At 55.4% G+C, this 20735-nt stretch overlaps 1 protein-coding gene across 1 annotated transcript in view; it reads right to left on the reverse strand.

Annotated features, from left to right (window-relative positions):
• Window positions 1-842: 842 nt before the first annotated feature.
• Window positions 843-20735, reverse strand: part of PRRX2 (paired related homeobox 2) — a 43042-nt gene continuing 23149 nt past the window's right edge. Inside the window, exons 2-4 of the mRNA XM_044264704.1 lie at window positions 2807-2994; window positions 1981-2159; window positions 843-1320 (exon numbers count right to left, since the gene is read on the reverse strand). Of these exons, the coding sequence (XP_044120639.1) occupies window positions 1185-1320; window positions 1981-2159; window positions 2807-2994 (503 nt within the window). The 3' untranslated portion in view covers window positions 843-1184. The remainder of the gene's footprint in view (window positions 1321-1980; window positions 2160-2806; window positions 2995-20735) is intronic.

Genomic DNA, 20735 nt, shown 5'->3' on the forward strand with positions numbered 1-20735 from the left:
TGCGTCACAACGAGGGCCATCACCAGGAGGGGCTGGTCATCTTTATGCCCTCTGGGGGTCAGGGAGTGCTGTGCTACTTGCTGGGGACTGGTTGAGGTCACTATTGGCAGAAATGACTCTGAACTTCCCCGGAGGATATGCCTCGCAGAAGAGGCTGGAGGGGGCCGGGCAGAAGGGGCTGCCTTCTGGCTATAACCACTCCCTTCACCCTGGTTTCCTGCCAAGTCATGTCATTAGCTGGTGGTATGTGTGTCCTCTGTCACAGGTATCATCTGCGAAAAGGTGGGTGCACTTGGATAAGGTCTTCCAGTGTCCTTGGCTGTTAGGACCACCCCTCTGTCCTTCGAAGCTGCATGGGACCTCCACTATGCACCCCTACTTCCCGGGTCATTTGCCTAGGCCCCAAGAGTGTCCCACACCTTCTGCATGCCCAGAGATAAGAGACTTAATTCCAGCATCTGCCCGCCACCCACAGTTCGGCCAGCCCAGGAATCCATGGTCACCCACCCTGCCCCCAACCATAGGGCCGAGGGGACACTCTCTGCCCAGACAGGGAAGGGATCTGCCCAGAGTCACACAGCAGGGTTTCTCCCAAACGCCTAGGTGCCCACTGGGGTCCAGGGCAGGCCTCTTTCCTCCTACCCGACTCCCCACCCGTGGGGCTCTGCTGGATGATGGATTTATTCGTGAGAAGGCTCAGACATGAGGGCATCTGGCTTTGGCATGGTGGCTGGTCTGAGCGGGGCCCAGGGCAGGCCTCATGAGGGCTGCAGGCCAGAGCAGGGCCCCAGAAGGCCATCCACTCAATTGCTTTGCTGACCTTATCCGCCTTCCCTCAAACTTTTTGGGGCTTAAAGTTTTTTTTTGTTTTTTTTTTTTTATTTCTTAAAGAAAAAAGCTTTTCGGTTTTAATACACAAAATAAATGTAGTCCTTGGTGGGCTCCTTCTCCATCTCTGGCCCAACCCCTCCAAGGGTCATGGGCCAGGGTCTCCCACAGCTGTAGACAAAGGGCTCCCAGCATCTCAGCAGCCCCTTGGGCCCAGCAGTCTGGACTGGAGAGAGGAGCCAGGAGAGCCCAATCAGCCTGCCCTGGAGACAGCGGACAGGAGAAGGCCACTTTCACGTCTGCCGTCTTGGCTGTTGTTAGACCAGGGAGGCAGCGGGGTCCTGGGGGGTCGGTCATCAGTTCACCGTGGGCACCTGGCTGTGGTGCAGGCTGAACTCCTTGGCCTTGAGACGGAGGCTGGCGATACTGTTGGCCATGTTGACTCCTTGGGTCGCAGGGCCTGGGCCTCCAGGGCTGTAGGGTGGCACCGTGCTGGGGGGGGCGACAGAAGGCACAAGTACATGTGGCTCTGACCACTTCCGGCTGACCACTTCCGGCTGCCAGGCCTGGACCCCAGCCTGTGGTCCTTCTGTCTCGCCTCCTCCCTTGCCTCTCCTGGGAAGCCTTCCCCCCCCGGGGCCGGGCATGGCTGGGGTTGTAGGCTCTGGGGAGGAGTCAGAAACAAGCACAGACCCCACTGGACATGGAGCAGCCTCCCTGGGTCCTGCTCACCCTCAGTGCCCTGGCAGGGCCAGGCGCACAGCGGGATGGGGGAGGAGGGAACACACACCTGTTCAGAAGGATGCCTCTGGGTGGGTCTCCCTAGGTAAGGACAGGGCGGGAGAGCTGGCCACCATGGGCATCATAGGGATTCTGACCCCATGGGCCCACCTGCTGGATCTCGCCTCGCACAAGACCAGGGCTCCCGCAGAGAGCCTCACACAAGCTCGTGTGCACACGTGCTCACAATCATGCAACTCTCGCACACACACCTACACTCATGAGCACACACACACTGGCCCACGCACTACTCCGCAGACCCGGGCTTCAGCAGCGCCTGGGCGCGGATCATAGCTTGTGCAGATTCTGGGAGGGGGCGGGGACTCCTAGGGCTCCGCCCCCTCTGGGCCGGCCGGGGATTCCAGCTCTCACCTGTAGGGGGACGAGGCTGTCCAGGAAAGATAATCGGGACTCAGGGCGGTGGGCCGGGGAGCCACGGGCTGCTCGATGGCGGCCTCCTGGCTGTAGGACTTGAGCAGGGAGGCGGAGCGGTTGGCCAGCATGGCCCTCTCGTTTCGGCGGAACTTGGCCCGGCGGTTCTGAAACCAGACCTGGGGGGGCAGGGGAGGGGGGTTGAACAGCGTGCAGCGGGCGGCAAAGGGGACCCACGTCCTTTTGGATGCAGTGCGTGCCCGCTCTGTTACCAGCTGTGGGCTGGCAGCTTCCCCTGTCTGGGCCTCGGTTTCCTCATCTGTAAAACGGGGATGACTCTACCGCAGGGTACGTGAGCGTGGGAGAAAGGGCGAGGGAACGCACGGAGGAAGGAGGGCATGAGAACTTCGCTGTTACAAGGTTTTAACTGGAGAGGGGCGTGCTGAGCACTGGGCCCAGAGCTGGCCCAGAGCGGCCCTTAACACTTTAACGTGACTTTTTTTTTTTTTTTTTATCAAAACCTTTCACGCCAGGCTCTGCTCTAAGTAAGCACTTGGCAAATCTGTTAACTCCTTTAATTCTCCTAAGAACCCTATAAAAGAGACCCACGTGGTCCTCACTTTCCAGGAAGGCACCTTGAACGCAGAGAGGTTAAGTAACCTGCTCAAGGCCACACCGCTGGTAAGGGGCAGGGCTTGGATTTGAACTTGAGTCCTCCCAGCCTCGGATGGACTCCCCTCCGCAGAGGCTCCGGAGCCCCGGGGAGAGGTGGCTGCGTGCTCCCATGGCGGGCTCCCCGTCCCCCCGCCAGGTGCGCACTGCTCACCTGCACACGCGCCTCGCTGAGGTTGACGCGCCGGGCCAGCTCCTCGCGCACGAAGGCGTCGGGGTAGTGCGTGCGCTCGAACACGCGCTCCAGCGCCTGCAGCTGGCTGCTGTTGAACGTGGTGCGGTTCCGCCGCTGCTTCTTCTTCCGCTTGGTGGCGCCGCCGCGCCCCGGGCTGGGACATTCACCTGCGGAGGGGCCAAGGGTCAGCAGGTGGGTGGGCGGCCCACCCAGCGGGTCACGACTCGGGCATTAGCTTGGCACTTTGCACTGTGTGCTCTCCTCGCGTCTCCCCCACTGCTGGATGGACGGTCCGGCCCCGAGAGCAGGAGCAGATCCCTGGAGTTCACACCTTCCTTTATCCCTTCCACACATATTAACTGAGCAGCTACTGTGTGGTAGGGGCTGTGCCGGGTACTGGAAAGAGCTGGAGCAGATAGGGACTCTCGAGCAACCAACAGATTGGATTTGAGGATGAAGCTTTCCATGAGACTGGAGGTGGCCCCAGAATAAGAGGCCCAGTGATGTGGGACCAAGGGAACACCAGGGTGCAGGAGGATACTGAGATCTGGCCAGCTATGGGGAGACAATCAGGGAAGGCTCCTCAGAGGAGGTGGTGCTTGAAATGGGTTTTGATGGATGTACAGAAATTTTCCAATCAGATCAGAGGGAGGGAGAGAAGGCATTAGAGGCAATGCACAAGAGGTGGGAATGACCAGGGGGTGAACAGCCATTATGGCCACATTTCCATTTTATTGAGGGGTGGAACTGGACTTGACTGTTTTTCCACAAGGGCCCAGTTCATTGTCCACTCCTCCAGGAAGCCCTCCCGACCACCTGAGATCCCCTGCTACACTCACCCCCCCAACACACACACACCACCACCAAACTCAGCACTTCCTTGTGTCTCTGATTTTATTAAAAATGTATATTTTAATAACCAAGTAATGTCACTGCTTGTCACAGTAACAGATTCAAATACCAGAGAAGGGTCAGCAGTAAAACAAAACACTCCCCTCTCCCCAGCTCCACCCCCCATGCTTTACGAGATGACAAATGTACATTTAAAAAAATTTACAAGCATGAGATCATGCTGAACACCCTGGTGCTTCAACTTGCCCGTTCCTCGATAATATTCCAGACACCATTCTGCCTTGGCACAACAAACATAACCCTCCTTCTGTGGATTGCTCCCCCCACGCTCTATTTTCTCTCATGTTCCTTCCCTCCTCCTGGCGGAACTTATTTTTTATTTTTATTTTTTAAGATTTTATTTATTTATCCAAGAGTGGGAGAGGGAGAGAAAGAGAAAGAGAGAGAGAGAGAGAGAGAGATCACTAGCACGGGGGAGGGTCAGAGGGAGAAGCAGACTCCTGGCTGAGCAGGGGGCCCGACACGGGACTAGATCCCGGGACTCCAGGATCATGACCTGAGCCGAAGGCAGACACTTAACCGACTGAGCCATCCAGGCGCCCGGAACTTATTTTTTAAAGCAGTTTTTTTTTTTTTTTTATCCTCCAGCATGGCTTTTTGCAAATATAATAAAATATGTATCATATTTTCTCTCTTCTATCAAAAAGTAGTATAGTACGTACAGCTCCACACCTCACTTTTTCCCACTTAGAGGAGAAGCCAGGGATCCCTCCATGTAGTGCACAGAAATCATCCACACTCCCCAAGCACTGGGCTGGGGGCTGCTCCATGGTTTATCCCCCTGGAGCCCTATTGACAGGCACCTGGCACATTTCCAGTCTTTTGCCACTAAAAGAATGCCACGACGAAGAACCACAGGCAGACATGATTTTCTATTTTTTTGCCAGCGCATATTTGGGACAGATTCCTAGAAGTAGGATGGCTGGGCCAGTGAGAAAAATGCTAGAGGTGGCCAGAGTCCCCCATAAGGCTTCCCACCAGCGGTGTATGGGAAGGCCTGTTTTGCTCAGTTTGGACCACGGAACATACTGTCAACCTTTTGGAGTTAAGTCCACACCTTGTATTTTTGCTTTCCCAGTTACACGTTCCCTTAACATGCACAATGCTGGGTATTCGCTCTCCCGAGCTTCTAGAACATTCCAGGCCCACGATGAGTATCACTCGATCCCTGTTTTCAAAGATGCTCCCATGTTAGCAGATTTATTGACTCTCGAGCAACCAACAGATTGGATTTGAGGATGAAGCTTTCCATGAGACTGGGGGATACTGATTGTGGGAGGCGAAGGTGGTCCTGCACAGGGCAGTGCCTGGGAAAAGGTGACCTTACAGCTGGGTTTGGATGGCTAGTTCTCAGTGGAGGACAATCTTGCCTCTAGGGGACACCTGACAGTGTCTGGAGACATTTCTTTTTTCTTTCTTGGGAGGTGCTACGGGGGTTGAACGGGTAGAGGTTTGGGCCGCTGATACACAGGACAAGGACAGGCCTGCCCACCAAAGAATTCACCGTTCACCGTGCTCATGGCGCTGGTCTAGCAGGACGTTCAGGACGGTTGCAAACGCAGGAGTCACATGTGGGGGCGGGGGGTGGCCGGGAACACGAGTGGCCCCAAGGGAGCCGCCTCGTCCCCTGGCCGGGCTCCAGCCTTCTCTCCTCACCCCTCTCCTCCAAGAAAAGGCGAAGATGGATGAGAATGTCTGGTGCCTGCGAATGTCTCTCTGCCCCACATCCCTGTCCCCTGGAGCGGCAAGAAAGCTAAACCAAAAACAACAAGGGCCCACGAGCTGAAAACCGGGTGGTGATCAATAGCCCGGGAAAACAGGACGGAAGTTTCTGGAACACCAGCCATCCCAGAGATGATTTCCGCCCCACCTCCAGGCAACGCTGTTTGGGCACACACCCAACGCAGGAGGCATTTCAGCCAAAAAAGGAGACTTTTTCGAGAAGTTTCTGAGCAATTCAAAACGGAGGGTGTTTAAATGAAAACCATTTTGCAGCCTTGGCCCCGCCAAGTGGGCGCCGGAAGAAACTCGGCTCGTTCACCAGTTAAACTGTGTGGTTACTTGGAGCCGAAACGCTCACGCGAAGGCATTTAGCGCCGGGGCCCCCGACAACCCCAGCTGGTCTCCTCGTGGGTCTGGGGTCCGCTGTCTCCGGGGTCACATCAAGGCAGCGCCGATGGGGCAAGGCTCGGCAAAAGCTGGTTCGGCCCACGAGTGGTGCCAAGCGTCGCCCCTGCTGCCACCCGCGGAATCTCTGCCCCCGCCCTAGGAGGTGTTACCCCACTGCACACACGGGGAAACTGAGGCCAAGGTTGTCCCTCTAGGTTGGAATTCCTGCTGGTCAGAAGGCTCCGCCAGCCCCAGCATTGGGGGGGTCTCCTCCCTCACCCACCTTGCTCTTAGGGAAGGTGACACAGGGGTCTGTCGCCATCTCAGTCCTGGCTCTAGGAGGCAGGGTCACGGCGCCTCACTGCTGTGGGAATGCCCCTGGATCTCCAGCCTGGCCTGGCAGGCGGGGAGGGGCAGGGGAAGACATAAGTATGTCTGTCCACCGGTCCATCGACACCGCTTTGTTCCAAAGGAAGAGCTCCCCTCTGGGAGCTGTGAGGAACAAGGGCTCGCCCGAGATCCCATGAAGGTCCTACAAGGAGCAGAGTTTAACTCGGTGCAGTGCCCAGAGCAGAGCATTTGCTCCATAAACGGTCACTGTCCTTAGCATTGTTGTTTCTGTGCAAGCGGCTCCGTGCCCGAGGTCAAGGGTGTTTCTCCCCAGGCCCCTTGGTCCCAGCTGCAGGCAGAGGCTGAGAAGCTGCCGAGGTTGAGGACACCTCAAGCAGTATCCTGCAGGTGACCCAGGACTCGAACCCACGGCTGGCCTCTGCTTCCCAGCGGATGTGCTGGATATTTGTGACCTGAAGCTCCTGCATCCCCTTCTGAGACGCCGATCGAGGCAGGCGCGTGTGTCCCCCAGGGAGGGGGCTCCGCGTGGGGACGTCCAAGCACTTGGAAAAGAAAGAAATACTCACTAAGCCTCCAGCCAGCGATTGCTGGGGCCCCGGCTCTTTCCAAGTCAGGCTGTGCCCCAAATTTCCTTTTGTTCAGTAAAAGTCCCCCTTTTCTCCGGGGTTCAAAATTAAGCCCAAACCCGCCTGCGTTTACACAGGCTGCCCTGGTGCCATGGCCATTGCCATTACAGGGCTGGATCGGGGGAGAGAGAGGGACATGTCTTCGGATGGGGGTGGCGGGAGGGAGGCCTGCTATGCTCTCTCTCCCTTAAAACCAAATGACTTCGTCCCCGATTACATTACGATACAAAAAAAAAAAAAAAAGACTTGTGCACAGTTTTCTGCCATTAAATTATTTCACACGTACCATTTATTTGGCTGAATGCGGGCCAAAGACATTTAAAAACTCTGCTCTCGGCCAACTGATCGAGTGTTCCTGGCTCCTCTCCCCTGCACCCAGGGTTTTTCTTATTCCGTGTAATTTAAGGGTCTAAACAGTCTGGAGGGAATTAACTGCAAATTCTTCCTAAGACAAATAAACCCTGCCTCTTCGTTTCTGCCTTTCTCAAGCTGTTGAGCGACGCTCTCTATTTGTTTTTGCTTCAAAAAGTCAGTTTGCGCCTGACCCCGGGGCCGTGGCGAGCTCCAACCCAAATAAATAACTTTTATTAATTAGCATTTATTCTGACCAAATAAGCAGCCCCTCTCCCCCCTTCCAATGTGATCTCTGCCAACACGTTCACAAAAATAAACAGCGGGTCCCCAGGACCTTGATGTGGATTTAACAAATTAACACCGGGGCCTTCGTCAGAGGAGCTCGGAGCGGCAGAAATATTTACAGCCAGGGAAGTCTGAGGAAGGAAGTGGAGGTGGAGGGCCCGGAGGGGCCTGCAAAGGCTTTGGCCCCCACTCCCAGGTCTCCTGGAAGAGATGAGGGTTCCTTGGAAGGACCCCTGGTTCTCCTTCGTCGGGCTCCAGCAGAAATTCTGCACACGGCCCTGAGCTGCCATGGAGCGCCACTAGGAGGCGCTGAGGGCAATCTCGAGCCTCCTTGAGGGAGAAGGGAAAGGCCGGACTGCCCAGTGGTTAAGGAGGAAGGAGCCCCCCCCCCCACCCCCGCTGCCCCCACCCCCGCCCGCGCCCCCGGCCCCAGGCATCTAACTGAAAAATGGGAACAACAAGGAACTCCTCATTAACCCTACATGGGGGCTCTTGGCCTGATTTTACAGATAAAGAAACTGAGGCTCCCAGGGTTAAGGAACATGCCAAAGCCGTATCTGACTAAGATAGGCCGGTGCTGGGGCGCCTGGGTGGCTCAGTGGGTTAAAGCCTCTGCCTTCTGCTCAGGTCATGACCTCAGGGTCCTAGGATTGAGCCCCGCATCAGGCTCTCTGACCCGCAGGGAGCCTGCTTCCTCCTCCTCTCTCTCTGCCTGCCTCTCTGCCCACTTGTGATCTCTGTCTAATAATAAATAAAACTTAAAAAAAAAAAAAAAAAAGGCCAGTGCTGGGATTTGAACCTGCAGGTGGGCACAGAGCCCAAGCCCAGGCTCCTAGCCCCGCTTCGTGTGGGGCAGCCGTTCCTCCTGCAGGGGCATTTCTGAGGGTCTCTCCAGGGGCTTAGGGTCGATGGAACATCCAGGAGGAGGGGGCCTGAAGTCCGCAGAGGTGTTTCCGGAGCTGGATGGGGTACGCGTGCTGGAACTCCCGGGCACACAAGCTAGGACCTGGAGTAGAATGCAGGAGGGAAAGGCGTGCAGCCTGTGAGCTCTTCCAGGGCAGGGCCAGGGTCAGGCACGGCCCTGAGTCAGGCCAGCAACATTAGAAGGAAGAAAGGAAGGAGTGACAGGAGGAAGGAGGAGAAGCATGTCCCTGGAGCCCTTCCCGAGGCGGCCAGCCCCACTCCAGCCAGGCTCCCAAGCAAGGGACGCAAGAGGTGGTTTCATGTCCATCCAAGCTGGCCTGGTCCCGGACATTGAGCGACCAGGCCTAAGACACCAAGGAGGAGCTCAGGTCCTCTGGGGAGATCACACAGGCAGACTTCCGAGCATCACCTCCATGGAGGCCCCGCACAGTCTCAAGAGGGGAAGACTCTGATCTAGAGAGAAGACAGGGAGAAGCCCAGAGAGGGGCCAGGACCTACCCAGGGGCACACAGCAAAGAAAGCCCACCGTCCTGGCCCGTTCTTTTTTTGATACATCCATGGTAGCCAGTTGCCAGAGAAAAGGGAAAGAGGAGGTAGCCCCAGCCCCCAGCCAAACCCTGGACATGGTGAACACAACAGAAGGTTGGAGCCTTTCTCTAGACGGCCTTTCTGGCTCTACCCACCGGATGGGCCCAGTCCTCGGGAGGGCTCGGGGCTGCCGTCCTGGGTGTGCGGCCTCTTTAAGGTCGGTACTCACACTGGACATACACACCTCTCACTTGTGGACCCCTGTGTAAACCGCTCCTGGGCTCGCTGCCCCTCCTCTCTCCTTCCCTGACTCACCTTCATGTCTCAGCAGAATGTCACCTCCTTCAGGAAGCCATTCCAGGCCCCCTGTTGTAGCTGTGTCACACTGTAGAGTAAATGTGGGGTCATGGGTGCAACAGGGCCTGGAACTTACTATTTTTTTGTCCCTCTGGAACTCGTCACAGGGCCTGGCTTAAGGTAAACACTTCACAAATATTTTTTGGGTGTTGAGTAAATGAATGAGTGAACAGTCTGGGACTCTCGGGCCCAGACTCCTCTCCCTGTCCCCAGGCCAGTGACCAGTGACAAGGGGGCCAAAGCAGGCTTGGGCTTACCATGGAGTCTGGAGGAGACTGGGGGGGGCTCCCAAAGATACCCTAGAAACCTCAGCAGAGTCCTAGAGGTACAGCTGCCACGCATGTAGGTCCCTCTGGGGTCTGGAGCCTGTCCCTTCTATGCAAAAAGGCCACGGTGTGCCGCGTACCCTTCCTGAGGATGACCCTCAGAAAACCCAGTGGAAAGGCCTGGACACCAACGGGATCTGCCTTTCCAGACAATGTGAGCTCCTACCCACCTCAGGGCCTTTGCCCAAGCTGTTCCCCCTACTTGGGGCACTGCACCATTTCTGCCTGACACAGGCTTATGTAGTTTTTAGTCCGAGCTTAAATTCCCTGCCCTGAGAAATGTTTCCAGCCCCCAGGCCAGGTCAGATCTCCTCCTAATAGGCCCCTGGGCCCTCTCCCTCACCCACAGGTCTGTAAGGAGGTCGTTTTTTCTTTTGGGTTATCTACTCTGTGCTTGTCTCTCGCATTTAACTCAGCTCTAGGAAGGCAGGGACTGGGTTTGCCTTGTCACCTCCGTATCCCCAGGACTGGGCAAGAAGTTTGGTTTCAGAAATATTTCTGAATGGGTGACTAGATAAATGAAGGAATGCCTCATTCCAGAAAACAATGGGAAGTCCCAATACCCAAAGCCAGTTTGCCTTCCCCTCCGAAAGGCCAGACATTGGTTACTTAGATGTGACACCCAAAGGACGCACAATTAAAGAAAGCAAGATGATGCGGACTTCATCAAAATTCAAACTTTGGTCAACACCATCAAGGAAGTGAAAAGAATCACATGTTCCTTAAGGGGTTTGTATTTAGAAGATCTTAAGAACGCTTAAGCTCAACAATAAAAAGACAAATCATCCAATTAAAACTGAGCAAAGAATCGGGGCATCCCGGGTGGCTCAGTCAGTTAAGCGTCTGACTCTTGATTTCAGCTCAGATCACGATCTCAAGGTCGTGGGATCGAGCTCTTTGTTGGGCTCCACGCTCAGCCCCAGAGTCTGCTCCAGATTCTCTCCCTCTCCCTCTGCCCCTTCCCTAGCTTGTGCACTTTCTCTCTCTCAAACAAGTAAAATAAATCTTAAAAAAAAAATGAGCAAAGGACCTGAATAGACATTTTTCCAAATAAATAAATGGCCCACGGGCATGCAAAAAGATGTTCACCGTTAGTCATCAGGAAAATGCAAATCGAAACCACAATGAGACACCACTTCACACCCAAGAGATGGCTCGCATCGAAAGACAGATAACAAGTGTGGGCAAGTGTTTGGAGAAATGGGAACCTTCCTGCACCACTGGTGGGAACGAAAGATGGTGTAGCCACTCGGAAAAAGAATCTGACAGATCTTCAAAATGGTAAACAGAGTGACAATCTGACCCAGCAATTCCACTCATAGGTATATCCCAAGAGGAGTGAGACACAGAGACACACAAAAGCTTGCATACGAATGACCTTTACTCATAAAAGCCCAAACTTGGAAAAAACCCAAATGTCCATCAGCTGATGAATGGGTTAACCAACCGTGGTCTGTCCACACAAGGGAATGCCTTTTGACTGTAAAAAGGAATGAATATCCTTTTTTTTTTTTAAAATATTTTATTTATTTATTTGACAGAGAGAGATCACAAGTAGGCAGAGAGGCAGGCAGAGAGAGTGGGGGAAGCAGGATCCCCACCAAGCAAGGAGCCTGATACGGGCTTGATCCCAGAACCCTGAGATCATGACTCGAGCCGAAGGCAGTGGCTTAACCCACTGAGCCACCCAGGCGCCCAACTGTAAAAAGGAATTAAGTGCTGATTCATGCTACGACACGGACGAACCCTTAAAAACATTACTTATGTTTAAAAATATTATGCTGAGTAGTGGACGAAGCCTGTGCCATCCATGAAAGGCTGCATAATGAATGATTCTAATTTTAAGAAATGTCCGGGGCGCCTGAGTGGCTCAGTCGGTTAAACGTCTGCCTTTGGCGCAGGTCATGATCCCGGGGGGCCTGGAATCGAGCCCCAGTTTGGGCTCACTGCTGGGCGGGGAGCCTGCTTCTCCCTTCCCTTTCCCTCTGCCTGCCACTCTGCCTGCTTGTGATCACTCTCTCTCTCTGTCAAATAAATAAATAAAACCTCAAAAAAAAAAAAAAGTAAACCTACAGAGAGAGATCAGTGGTTGCTAAGGCCTGGGGGTGGGGAGGGTCGGGGTGGGGAGGGAAGGAGGATGACTAAGGGGCACAGGGGTTTTGGGGGGCTGATGGAAAGGCTCTAAAATCGCAGTGATGGTTGCACAATCGAATATATTAAAAATCACTGAAGTGCACACTTCAAATGGTATGTGAATTATATCTCAATAAATTGTTCTGCAAAAAGAAGTGCAGGAAAAAGCGGGGGGAGCAGAGAGAGCCTCTGGGATCGGCAGAGAATGGCAAGGAAAGGAGTCCCCCCGCCCCCGAGGGGACTCCGGGAGAAGCCTTTGAAAAATGGGGTCATTGGGCCCAATGGGGGGAGCAGAGACAAAGCTACTGGGCAGAGAATATCTGTGTCCTGTTCTCAGGCAGAGAAAAGGGCCATGAGGCCAAGGCCAGCTCCAAGGCCCTGGGTTTCCAGAACCTCCCTCATGCCTCCCCCAAGGCTTCTGGGTTCCAGGGCCTGACCACTTCTGACTTCAGCAGCCCAAGAGCCCAAGTGTTCAAATTTCCAGGCTCCTCTGGCCACATCTGCATCGGCCAGGCTTCTCCACTCCCTCTGACCCCGAAACCACCTCCAGAAAGTGGGGGCACCTGGCTAAAGTGGGGCTCCAGGGGGGACGGGAGCCGGGGAGTCATTCAGGAGGGAAAAGAGCAGCCCCCGGCTCAGAATTGGGTCTGAGAAGGAGGTTAGCCTCTGTCCGTCTGGTTTGAATCTAAGGTTGGTGGCCAAATGCCAAATTTATTGTAAGACCTACATTTTAATAAGGAGTTGGTATTTGGAGGAAAGCTGCCCTCGTTAACCATTTCCAGGCCAGGGCGAAGTCGCCGCTCGGGGCCCAGCGTGGGGTTTTGCCTCCCAGTGAAGAGTCCGAGGACCCCTCGAGGCCCGGAGTCAGCACCTGCTGGGAGTCAGGGTGGGCGTTCGTGGCTAGGAAGCGAGATGTTCTCACTCCGCGTAGCTTGGTTCTGCAGCCAACCCGCCGAGGCTCTGGGGTTCAAGCCTGTGACTTTTGTCTTCTCAAGGACTCAGACCCGAGGGGACCTTACAGCCCCTGATTTTTGCAGATTGGGAAAGAGGCACAGGGTTGGGGGGGGCACTGACCTGGCCAAGGGCTTCCAGCAAGGCAGTGGGACCCCAAGTTCTACCCAGGAAGTCCCACCCTGAGGATACACGTTCGCCTCCTCTCTGCTCCCTCTGGGCCGGGGTTGGGGTTGGGGTTGGGGTGGGGGACTTAGGAGCTGAGCCCTGACCCAGCAATTGGGCATGCCTGGGGGCAGTGGGGGACAGGCAACCAGCAGCCCACCCAGAGAGCAAATGACTGCCTCCCCCTCCCCCTCAGGTCCTCAGTTCCACCATCTGTACAACGGGCGACAACAGTGACTATTCCTCCCGGTCAGAGTGACCCAGAGAGGACAGAACCGTCCGGGGCTTTCCTGAGAAGGTGCTAAATGCGGTAGGGCTCTACCCAGACACCCGTTCTCCGCACTAGTGTTCTTCCCAGCCGAAACCCCGGTCCTGGCTCACTGGTCCTTCCCCTCTTTCGCCGGTGAACCCCTTGTGGAATCTGAGGAATTCTGTGGGCTCTTCCCCGAGAAAAACACAGGTGCACGCACAATTTCACGTGGAACTCGGGGTGATTCATAGACTCGCTGAATCCTGTCCACGGACCCTGCCCTGCACAGTCAGCTTCATGGAAAGTCAGGTTTCTTCAGCCCCAGAAGAACCTGTCCCTCTGGGGGTCCCCAGGGGCCCCATCCCCACAGCCAAGGCTGAGGCCAAGGCTATGGGCCCCTCCTCAGGGGCTCACGGAACCCTGGCTTTGGGACCACACTGCGCTCCCCGAGAGGCTGACCTTTAAAGTGTCGCTGGAGGGTTTCTATGACCCATTTGTGAGTTCCAGCCACGCTGGAAAATGTGTTTGAGGCTCGGCTCCGAGGAGCTCCCAGGGCCTTCTGGAGTGGTCAAGCTGTCTCCTCACCACATCTGGGCCTGTGGGTGAGGACAGAGGACTCCTCCCTCGCCCTTTCCTTTCCTTTCCTTTCTTTTCTTTTCTTCTCTCTCTCTCTTTTTTTTCCCTATTTGGCTTCCATTTACTCAGCTTTATTTCGTGCCTGGCACTGGGTTAGAAAGTCCTGCCTTCTGAAATGGGGAAGGCACCGTCGTCATGAAGCCTTGTTGTCAGTGGGGGACAGTGAGGTTCAGAGAGGTGAAGTAACTGACCCAGGTCACACAGCCAGGCTGTCTGTCCCCAAAGCCACCGTTGGTCTCTGGAGGCAAGCGGCTCTGGTTAACCATTTCTAGACGGGGGTGACGTTGCTAAGGGCCCAGGTGGCTTTTCTCTCCTGCTGTAGAGCCCCGAGGGCCTCCTGGATTCTGACTGGAACAAAGCTGATCCCTCTGCCCACACTTGCTCCCCCTCACGGGCCCTGGTGCCCTCCAGGCTGACGATCCCCTGCCGTGTGTCAGCCTGTCTGTACTCCAGCACCCACCGGTCCCACCAGCAGTGGGCACACGCAGAACCCGGGCCCAGAGCCATCTGCAACACCACTAGCGTGTCCCTGCTCACGCCAACCCTGACTCTAGAAAGTTCTCTGCTATGGTGAGCTGTAACCCATCTCCCTGTGGGTCCCCCCACCCCGTTGTCTGGGGGCTCTTCTCCAGAAGGGCTGCTGACACTGGAAGGCAGTTCTTCCGATGCCTCTTTTACGCATGACTCTGGGAACCTGCCGGTCCCTCTCAGCTACCCTGGGGTGCCCGGTGGTGGGACCAGCACCAGATCTTCCTAATTTCTCACAGCAGTGTCCACTGGCAGTCTGCCTCAGAACTTCTGGGAAGCGTATTAAAAATGGACATTCCCATGGGGTGCCTGGGTGGCTCAGTGTGTTAAGCCTCTGCCTTCGGCTCAGGTCATGATCTCAGGCTCCGGGGATCGAGCCCCGCATTGGGCTCTCTGCTCAGCAGGGAGCCTGCTTCCCTCTCTGCCTGCTGCTCTGCCTACTTGTGATCTCTCTGTCAAATAAATAAATAAAAATCTTAAAAAAAAAAAAAAAGGACATTCCCAGGGGCGTCGGGGTTTCTGGGCAGCTCCGTCGGTTAAACGTCTGCCTTCAGCTCAGGGTCCTGGGATCGAGCCCTGAGTCAGTTTCCCTGCTCAGTGGGGAGTCTGCTTGTCCCTCTCCCTCTGCCCCTACCCCCTGCTCAAATAAATAAATAAAATCTTTAAAAAGAAAGGAAGGAAGGAAGGAAGGAAGGAAGGATGGACAGACATTCCCATCCCATCCCGTGGGATTCCAATCCAGGAGTGGGCTTCAGGACAGCAAAGCAGGAATGACACAGCTGGACAGGAAAAATACCGATTCCTGCTTTAGCTCTGCCCTGTTCCATGTGGTAGCGGCTACTCTAAATTTGCACTGATTCGAAGGGTGACCTATAAATCCCGTTCCTCGGTCCACCTAGCCACATTTCAAGGGTTTAGTAGCCACACGTGGCTAGTGGCTCCTACACAGGACAGCACAGACAGGGATTAGTCACCATTACAGAAAGTCCTATCAGATGGAGCTGCTCTAGATTTCCAGGTTTTCTTCTCTCTCTCTTTTTTAAAGAAAGGTTTTATTTATTTATTTGACACAGAGAAGACAAGCAGAGGGAGCCATAAGCAGAGGGAGAGAGAGAAGCAGGCTCCCCATTGAGCAGGACTCAATCCCAGGACCTGAGCTGAAGGCAGCCATTTAACTGGCTGAGCCGCCCAGGCATCCATTCGTCTTCTTTTTTTAATGGAGAGGGAACAACCACAATAAGGACCAGCATTAAAGGACATTTGAGAAGAGAAAAATCATCCCTCAATCCCATCATGTCGACATATCTGTTTAATTTTTATTTTGTGGACTTTTTAGCCCATGTCCACACATATCCAGCTTGCTCGTGAGTCCACTTAGAGTGTGCATGAAAATAATTTTCTTTTTTTGGATGGGACATTGATGAAAAGGGCAGGATTTTAAGATCAGACATACCTGGGGACAGCATGTATGGTTGCACAGGTTGTGCACTGCACAATTCCAAGGGCACCATCCCCACAGATTGTACTGTTGCTGGTGCCCCCTCTAGTTACGCAGTGAGCAACCCTTTAGACTACACCTGCTTTCCGGAAATAGCTGCATTTAATTTCTGGCTTCACGTTGCACCAGTTGCATGAGCCCTGTGGACAAGCGGCTTCACCTCTCTGAGTCTGGTTTCCTCAACTATAAATGGGGACAGCAGTACCTAAAGTGCTTAGGCAATGCCTGGCATCTAGGAAGCACTTGAGTCACTTCGCTATTATGCTGGTGACTATTACGACCTTACGATTTTTTAAAAGATTGTATTTATTTTATTTGATACTGAGATAGAGTGAGAATACAAGCGGGGCGGGGGGGTGGGGCAGAGGGAGAAGTAGGCTCCCCGTTGAGCAGGGAGACTGATGTGGGGCTCCATCCCAGGACCCCAGGATCACCACCTGAGCAGAAGGCAGACAGTTCACCGACTGAGCCACCCAGGCGTCCCTCTACCTCACAGTTTCATGGGGGCAGATTCAGTGAGATAAAACAGGTAAAGTGCCCTTTGCTGGCAGTGGCACAGCCCAGGGCTGAGCTTGTTGCTTGATACTCACTTAATCTCCTCCCTCTTCGACAGGATCCATCCATCTGTGCCTCATGTCACCTAGTGGGGACACCAAAACCGCTTAGCTCTTCATTCCCCTCTTGTGGGACATTTAGGTTCTTTACAATTTTTCTCTATTGTAAATGATGTGGAAATGGCTCATCTCTTTGTCCTTCCCCTGGATTTCCAAACCCCGCCTACTTCAGGGGAAGTTCTCACAGCCGGAGCCTCTTCTCTGTCAGGACCTTCTAGCTCTTTCTGGCCACCTAGTCAGCCAGAACAGGCTCCCCACACAACTGTGAAGGCCAGTTCTCCCAGCACACTGGCTAAGAGCCAGACTTTGGAATCAGCCTGTCTGGGTTCAAATCCCAGCTTCACTGCTGTGTGACCCCGAGTAAGTTACAACCTTTCTGTGCTTCAGTTTCCCATCTAGCAAATGGAGAAAATAATATATCCCTCACAGAGCTGGGGTGAGGACTAAGTGAGTTAATGTATATAAAATTATTTTTTTAAAGATTTTATTTATTTATTTGACAGACAGAAGTCACAAGTAGGCGGAGAGGCAGGCAGAGAGAGAGGAGGAAGCAGGCTCCCCGCTGAGCAGAGAGCCCGATGCGGGGCTCGATCCCAGAACCCTGGGATCATGACCTGAGCCGAAGGCAGAGGCTTTAACCCACTGAGCCACCCAGGTGCCCCATGTATAAAATTCTTAAAACAGTGCCTGCGGCCTCGTTAAGTACTAAATCATGTTAGCCATTAGTGTGTTTATTTGGAGTCAGGTGGGTCTAGGTTTGAGTCCCAGACTTGCATGTAGTAGCTGTGCAACCTTTTGGCAAGTTGCTTAACCTCTCTGAACCTCATGTTTGTATCTGTGGCATGGAGACTTTGGTTACTGAGAGGCACACTCTCAATAGTTGTAAGACACCTTTTCCCCAGAACCAGTGCACACACACGCTCACCCCCCCCCCCCGCCCCAGAACAGGGGCTGCCCTGAAGCTGTCCCAGGAGTCTGTCCTTCATGGATGCTTCCAGAGAAGCTGGGCTGGATCCAGCAGGAAGCCCTGCCAGTCACTGACTGAACTTGTCTCTTTAGTCTCAGCACCTGGCACACAGTAGGTGCTCAATAAATACTGAAAGAAAAAATATATGACCAGCTGAAGGCATGAATGCATGAATGTATGAATGGAATTTGGGTCCGAAGGGAGGTAATCCCAATTCAGTGCCCACCCAAATACGTGGAAGACTTTTATGCACTACAGATTGGGATACGTATTTCAAGATTTCCCACTTTCCTGACCCTACTATCTGTAGAAACTTAATTTATTTATGTTTCCCTAAATTTAGGGGTGGAGCATGATTCAGAGAAATCCCTTTTCCAAAGGGAAAGGCTTCCACCTAGCTTTGCCCGCACTCAAGGTCAAAGGAACAGGGGCATCATTCTTCTCTTAGGGGAGGTGGGTAGTGGGGGGGCTGCAGCCTCGTTTGTCTGCCCTGAAAGGCAAGGGATGGTGGGACCGGACCGGAGGGGCAGGCAGCCGGTTATCCCGATGTCCTCTCCAATGGGGTCCAGCATCCTCCCTTCCTAAGATCTGGGGACCACTTTGTTCCTTGAGCCTCCAAATGCAAAGGAGATTTGATCCAGAGCCCAAAGTTTGACGTCCGGAGTCCAACAGCCTGGGTTGGCATCCCACCTCCCAGCTCTGTGACCTTGAGCTCATCTGGGCCCCAGGTTCCTTCATGAGCCATGGGATGTGTTCCAACAGGATGAGGGAGCAGCCCCAGCAGCACTGGCCAGTGGCCAGAGCTTTGGCCCTCTAGGTGTCATCCAGAGCCCCTGGAGATGGTGCAGGAGTCCTCACCCCACAGACACCTAAAGGGGATCGCCTTTCAGGGTTCATGTGTATGGGGCTGACTCTCCCTTCCCCTACTCAGCATCCCAGCTCCCCACTTCCAGAACAAGGAAGCCTGCAAAGCCAGGAACATCCACTCTTTCCACAGATCTTCAAAGGTTTTCTATGAAGCACTCTTCCCACAAGTCCGGGAAGGATTGCAAATCAAGCAGACCACCCCAAACCCCAAAGCCCTGGGTGAGGCCGCCTCTTCTGCAGCGGGACTGGGCTGACTCAGAGGGACACCGCCACCGTGTTCCGAGCTTCCTCTCTGCTCTCAGTGTGGCCTCCGTCTTCCCACCCCACCCCCCATCTTCCTCAACCCTGCTGCTGGGAGGGGTCCTCTCCTGCTGGGAGCGTTCGATGCCAGGGCGCTCCTGGGAGCCTGGAAGCCAGTGCGGTGTGGGTGTGACCCACACAGCTCAGCTCCCTTGCTCACCAAAGGACCCCAGCGGAGGCTGGCGGAGCAGGGGGTAGGGGATGGGAGGGGGGTAAGGAGGTGGTCCGGAAGAGCAGGGCACCCCAAGTTTTCCCGGAAGTGGGGGAGGGGCAGGGCCTGACTCACAGCCTGGGCTGAAGACCACCCTGTGGTTGACGCAGACTGGGTGCCAAGCTGCTCCGGGCCTCAAAGAAATCTTTGTGTTTACCCCGGTGGGTGAAAAAGCCCCCTGGCGAATCCACGCGTTTAAAAGTCGCCAACCCTTACATTTCCTTCGCCCCATTTCCTGCTCCCCTCCCCCCTACTCTGGCATTTCTCAGTATGGCCCAAACTCCTCATCTTAGGGGAAGCTCTGACTCAGAACTTTAAAAAATCTTACACACCAACTTAAGAAAACAAACTTGGGGGTGGGGGCGGGAAGAGTCCCCGGTCCTTGCGGAGTGGGGGGTGGGGACTGGGCTTTCCGAGAAGCCATCATTCCCTCCTGGGGATCGGGCCAGCGGGCTAGGCGGACCCCACCCGGGGAAGCCCTGCGTCCCCGGGGGTCGCTTCCCCCCCTCCCCCGGCTGGGCGCGTCAGCTCTCGGCTGCCGGGTGGGGCCCGGGGTCGCCAGCGCGCACCCGCGGGTCGCGGGTCAACCCGAAAGCAAGGGGGGGTGCCCGGCCCGGCGCGCCAGCCGCCGCCCGCCCCGCCCGGCCATGTGCGCGCCAGCCCGTGCGTGCGAGCGCGCCGCGCCGGTGGCGGCCAGAGCGGCGCCGCGGCACATCTGGTTCCAGGCGAGCCCCTGGCGCCTGCCTCGCCGCAGACCCGCGGCCCAGACACACAGACGTTAATAGATCGGCGCGCCCAGCCCCGCGCGGCCCGCGCCCGCCGCCGCCAAGCTGCTCAGTGGGAGTGCGAGGCGGCCGCCCGCGCGAGAGGGGTGGGCGCGGGGCGCGCGGGGGCCGGGGCGCGGCGCCCGCCCTCCCCCTCCCCTGTAGCGGCCCCTCCGCCCTCGGGCTCCCACACCTCCCTCCCACCTCCGCCCCCGCAGCCTCCGCTAGGTCCCGCCTTGGAACCACCACTGCCTTTGCCCGTCCCGGGAAGCCAAGTTCACGGAAATCCACCCCACACCCCCTTCTCAGTTGGCGACAAGCACTGCCCGCTGGCCCGGCGCGCACGGCGAGCCAAGCGCTGGGCTGGGCGCGGCGAGGGCGCAGCGCATCTCCGCGCCCGATGGCCCTAGGAGACGAGACGCTGCTGCCATCGCCCGCCCGTATCACAGTCGGGGAGACTGAGGCTGGAGCGGTCACTCGCCCCACGTCACCCAGCGAGAAGGCAACAGGGCTGGCCTTCAACAGGGCGGTTGGACTCCATCATTCCCCCCCACCCCCAGGCAGATCCGCACCAGGTTTTGCCCCCTTCTCAACTCCTAACGCACACACTCGCCCAAAGTCACCTAAAATCGGTGGCAACACAGGCCCTTACCGGGGGCGCGCCCTCCCCCCAGACCGCCCTCCTCCCTAGAGAACCTTTCCTCAGCTGCGCCCCAGATCCTTTCCTTGAGGTCCTCCGACCCACGCACCTGGAGGCCGTGAGGCTTCTGGGGACTCCCCAGCAATGTGGGTGGGTTCTTTCTCCTGGCAAGGTTCCAAGACAGCCCCTCATTCAGAATTTGCCCCGGGAACCGAAGGGTGCACTCCAGGCCCACTCTTGCTCTGGGAACCATGGGAACCGCTCTGCTTTGGAACCTCCTTTTTTTTTTTTTTAATTATTCAAGGGTGTATGACACGACATACTTTTGCTTTTTTTTTTTTTTTTAAAGATTTTATTTATTTATTTGACAGAGATCACAAGTAGGCAGAGAGGCAGGCAGAGGGAGAGGGGGAAGCAGGCTCCTGGCTGAGCAGAGAGCCCGATGCAGGGTTGGATCCCAAGACCCAGGGATCATGACCTGAGCCAAAGGCAGAGGTTTTAACCCACTGAACCACCCAGGCGCCCCTACTTTTGCTTTTGAAAGGAAGTTGTGATCTTTAGAAACTGTCCGGATTCTGGATTAAAGGCTCTCCATCTGAGTGGGCTAAAGCA

This window comes from Neovison vison, chromosome 9 (assembly GCF_020171115.1).
Source record: "Neovison vison isolate M4711 chromosome 9, ASM_NN_V1, whole genome shotgun sequence".
NCBI lineage: Eukaryota > Metazoa > Chordata > Mammalia > Carnivora > Mustelidae > Neogale > Neogale vison.